Source organism: Sycon ciliatum, chromosome 11, assembly GCF_964019385.1.
Source record: "Sycon ciliatum chromosome 11, ocSycCili1.1, whole genome shotgun sequence".
Taxonomy (NCBI): Eukaryota; Metazoa; Porifera; class Calcarea; order Leucosolenida; family Sycettidae; genus Sycon; species Sycon ciliatum.
In genome coordinates this window covers 1621568-1626458 of record NC_088653.1, presented here as the reverse complement: position 1 = coordinate 1626458, position 4891 = coordinate 1621568, and the positions used below count along the sequence as shown (strand labels likewise).

Genomic DNA, 4891 nt, shown 5'->3' with positions numbered 1-4891 from the left:
TAGTACTACATACAACTGCATGTACGATATCTACATTACCCCCCTTCCCTCAAAAAGAAAAAAAAAAGAAGAAAGAGAAAAAAGGAAAACAAAAACAAAACAAAAACCCTTGCATCCGTATCCTGCAGCTTGCAGAGGAATGTACGTACATGTGTTGGAGTAAAAGAGAGACGGGAAGTGTTGCAACTATTAGAAATAATCTGACTCAAACTTGAGGCAAAAACACCATGAGTTTGAGTTACAATGCAAACTCGACCAATAAGGGGAAAAAAGAAAGAAAAATCTAAATATTCACAAGGTAGTTAGAAGATTCTAAACAACGCCAATCTGGTAGCGATTGAAGCCACTCATTTGGTGATGCATGACTCGACGACTCAGATGTCAGCTTCACGTGCTTTCGCTGTAAGCTTGATCTGACGGCCAGCTCTGGTCTGTACGCCCTCGCAGAATACACTTGGACGAGATGTTGGCGGTGACAGTGACATACAGGCCGGTGTTGCAGGTGGTGCTGTCGTCTCCGGTGGAGCTGCAGGAGACAACGGCAATGTGAGCGCAGTTACCGGAGCTTCGGGCCTGGATGATGCGCTGCTCGCTGACGAAAGGCTTGTTGGGTCGGACACTGGCAGTGCTGGAGCACACACTGGCTCTGGCACATGCTCCCTCTCTGACTGTGCCGGAGGTTCACTCATGGGTGCTTTCTCCGCTACTGCTGCTGGTGCTACAAACTCGGTGACATGCTGACGGTTCCGGAGCAGTATGCGTGACCCATCAGTGACCCCAACCTGACGACCATACTGCTCTACTACCTTCCATTCTTTTCGAGGGTCGCTATACCCATCATGGAGCACTACCCGCGTACCTGATGGCAAATGGGGTAACTTGCGGACACCTCGGCGCGAGTCACGACCTTCAACCATTGCTGCTTTCGCCTTGATCTGCTCAGATGGGTTGACGATCTGTGGGGTGATGGATGCTGGAACCCGTGTCCGAATGACTCTGCTGAACAACGCTTCGCTCGGCGATGTACCTAGCATCCGGTGCCGCGAATTGCGAATGTCGAACAAGACTTGAGTGATGCGGCGGTGTAGCGGTAGATGAGGTCTCAGACTGGCAACTCGTTCTTTCACCAGACGATGTAGTCCCTCCACCATACCGTTAGAGCGGGCATACCGGGGGCTAGACTTGCAATGCTCAACACCCAACTGAGCGAGAAACTTGGACATCTCAGTGGATGCAAACTGTGGGCCCCAATCCGAGACGAGTGTTGAAGGCTGACCAAACCGTGCGAACAACTCCATCAGCTTGTCGATCACACCCGTTGTCGTAGTATTGGACAGTGGTAGAAGCTCTGGCCAGCGGGAACCATAATCAATAGCAGACAGGAACGTGGCTCCCTCAATGGTAACAAGATCAATGGCCAGTTTCTGCCAGACACCTTCTATCTCTGTAGGGAGGAGCTGTTGCGCTGGATTGGAGCGTTTACGCCAGCATTCAGAGCATTTCTCTGCAAACAGATTGGCATCCTTCATGAGACCTGGCCACCAAACCCGTTCGCGAAGGGTATCCCGGAATGCATCGATGCCTGGATGACCTTCATGTGCTAGTCGCAGCACCGCTGGGCGGAGCTCTTCTGGAATGACGTAGCGATTGTCTAGCATGACAATCCCGTCAATGACTGTCAGCTGATGGCGTAGCAGGAAGTAAGGCTCTTCCGCTTGGATGCACCCTGACCAAACTGATGTGCCCACTCTTTGTCGGACGCTGCTCAGTGTCGGATCAGAGTCCGTGGCCTGGCGAATATCCTTGGAACGAACCGGACAAGCCTCGAGAATGAGACTAACGAATTCCGCCATTGAACGTGCCTCTGCAGGTGAAGCTGTGCGATCAGGTAGAGGAGCTCGAGAGAGGGTGTCAGCACAAACCATCTGCTGACCAGGGACGAACACCAAGCTGTAGCGATAGGGCATCAATGCGACCAGCCATCTCTGAAGCCTCGGTGGCACTTCGTCGAACGGCTTCTGGACGATAGAAATAAGCGGCTTGTGATCCGTAAACACTTGCACTTCTCGGCCTAGTACATACTGCCGAAAGCGAGTCAGGCCGAATACCACTCCCAGCATCTCTCGTTCCAGCTGAGAATAGCGTGACTCAACATCTGATAGAGAGCGACTGGCACATGTCACTGGTACCCAACAGCCACCGGTATTCTTCTGCCACAGGACTGCTCCCAAACCGTCTGGCGATGAATCACAGCTGATAGCAGTAGGGACGTCCAATGCTGGTTGAAAGAATGCCAACGCTTGCAAAGCTGACGCTATACCAGCCTTTGCTGAGGTGAATGCCTGCAGGACTTCATCATCCACACTGAAGGGATCACGCTTTGCTAGCCTGCGCAGAGAAGCCGTGATCTGGGCCAAGTTCGGAATGAACTTTCCAAGGTACGTAGCCATCCCCAGGAACCGTCGCACATCGGAGATAGATTTCGGAGGGGCCAGCTCCTGGATGGCTTGTAACTTGTCATCATCTGGGGACAAGCCGGTCGCACTTAGCCAATGTCCCAGATACTTCACACGGTCCTGGTTCAGTCGGCACTTGGTCCAGTTGAGTTGGAGGTTAGCTGCTCGCAGTCGCTGCTTGACTGCTTCTAGCTGTGCATCGTGTTCTGCTTCATTAGAGCCAAACACTAGGATGTCGTCGATGTAGACGATGACTCCTGGCAGGCCTTCCAGAATGTCGGACACCACTCGCTGGAAAATCTCAGGCGCACATGCAATACCGAAAGGTAAACGCTTGGAACGGAACAGGCCACAGTGCGATGAGAAATTCGTTAGAGGCCTTGCTTCTTCTGACAAGAGTAGCTGATGGAATCCAGATTCCGCATCCAGAACTGAGAAGACCCCTGCGCCATCAAGTTGAGCTGTGATCTCGTCAACGGTTGGAAGAACGTTGCGCTCACGTGTAACTCTCTTATTCAGTTCTCTGTAGTCCACGCATAGTCGCAATGCTCCATTCGGTTTGCGGACTGGAACAAGTGGTGACACCCACGGCGTGGCTTCCTTGACGGGTTCAATGATATCCAACTTGGTCAGCCGTTTCAGCTCGGTCTCGATGTCAGCCCGGATACTGAAAGCTGGGCGTCGTGGTGGCTGGGCTAGAGGCTTTGAACCGTCTTCCAGAGAGATTTCGATGGGTGACACGTTCACCACGTTTGCTTGTGACAGGAGGTTCAGCTCCTTGATGACATCCTGTCCGAAGAGAACGGAGTGCTGACTGGCTGCTACCACGAAACAACTGCACTTCACGTTCTTGCCACCATGTGAAATGTGGACGTCAGCCATGCCCAAAGTCTCTACGACACCGCCATTGTACGCTTTCAGCAAGCGGTCACTCTTGCGCGTGGGCTTGATCACATCATCAGTGAGGATCGTCCGAGTTGCACCTGTGTCTAACAGTCCAGTGCACAGCTCACCATTGACTTTGAGTGTAGTCTGAAATGTCTTGTCGCCTGCGAGTGCCGAGCTACTGACGGCGAAAGCGGAGTCGTACATGCGACTTGCATGCTCATACTCATCAGGCTCATCCTCTACTGGCCGGGCTCTTTCTTCGTGTCTTTCCACTTTGTTTGACAGGCAGACCGCTGCAAAATGCCCTCGCTTGCCACACTTGTTGCAGGTGACGTTGGCCGCAGGACAGTTACGCATGCCTGGTTTGTGACTACGTCCGCAGTATTTGCACTTCTTTCCCTCTGATCCAGAACCAGCTGCAGAGACAGCTTGCACACGCCGGATGGGCACGGGGAACACAGGCGGTGCGTCACTAGCTCTGGTACTATCGTACAGTTTACTGTCAGTAATCGACGCTTCCAACGCCACTGACTTGGTGACGGCGTCGTTCAGGGTCAGCTTCGACTGTTTCAGCAGCTCCTTTCGAAGCTCAACAGAACGCAGGCCCACGATCAGCTGGTCTCGAATTTGGCAGTTGACAACGGTATCCACAGAAGTGGAGCTGAATTCGCAAACATCTGCCTTTTCTCTCAGCCGCCTAACGAACGAAGTCACAGACTCGCCCTCCATTTGGCGGAGCTGGCGGAATTTGTGACGTTCAGACGTGACATCTGTTGACGGTCGAAAGTGTGCCAACAATGCGTCCGTCAAGGCTTGGTACTCATCTCCAGGTGAGCCATCTTGTGTCTGCTCCACCGTGACAACCAGACCTTTCACAATGCGCCTCGCTGCTAATCCAGCCAGATTCAAGAACAAGCGTTTCTTGTCAGCTGCCGCCGTCACTTCACTGATTGAAAGGAAATCCTTTATGTCCTCGAGCCAGAGTTCAAAATCAGCACCGACGTTGCTCGCAGCATAGTCAGGAATAAATTCCTTGGGCGTCCTGCCCTTTGTCATTTTCGTTCACTGCGCCAATGTAGACATCTATTCAGTCACTCACAAGACAGCCATTGTGCTAAACAGATCTTCTTTAGTTCTCTATCAGAAGTGCGCCATGTCATCTCTCTCGTGCTATACATAAAGCGGTACAAGCACGTGCATGCCTGCACGTGCGTACATAGTACTACATACAACTGCATGTACGATATCTACATTACCCCCCTTCCCTCAAAAAGAAAAAAAAAGAAGAAAGAGAAAAAAGGAAAACAAAAACAAAACAAAAACCCTTGCATCCGTATCCTGCAGCTTGCAGAGGAATGTACGTACATGTGTTGGAGTAAAAGAGAGACGGGAAGTGTTGCAACTATTAGAAATAATCTGACTCAAACTTGAGGCAAAAACACCATGAGTTTGAGTTACAATGCAATGTACGATATCTACAGTATCAACGTGCAACATGTGACAACTCGAAAGGATAATGTTCAAGAGAGTAGTCTCCTGTCCAGGGC

At 51.4% G+C, this 4891-nt stretch overlaps 1 protein-coding gene across 1 annotated transcript; it reads right to left on the bottom strand.

The window, feature by feature from the left end:
* Window positions 1-374: 374 nt before the first annotated feature.
* Window positions 375-4400, bottom strand: LOC135827669 (uncharacterized protein K02A2.6-like). The gene has a single exon (XM_065340123.1). It carries the CDS (start codon window positions 4398-4400, stop codon window positions 375-377), a length of 4026 nt encoding a protein of 1341 aa, XP_065196195.1.
* Between the last annotated feature and the right edge of the window lie 491 nt (window positions 4401-4891).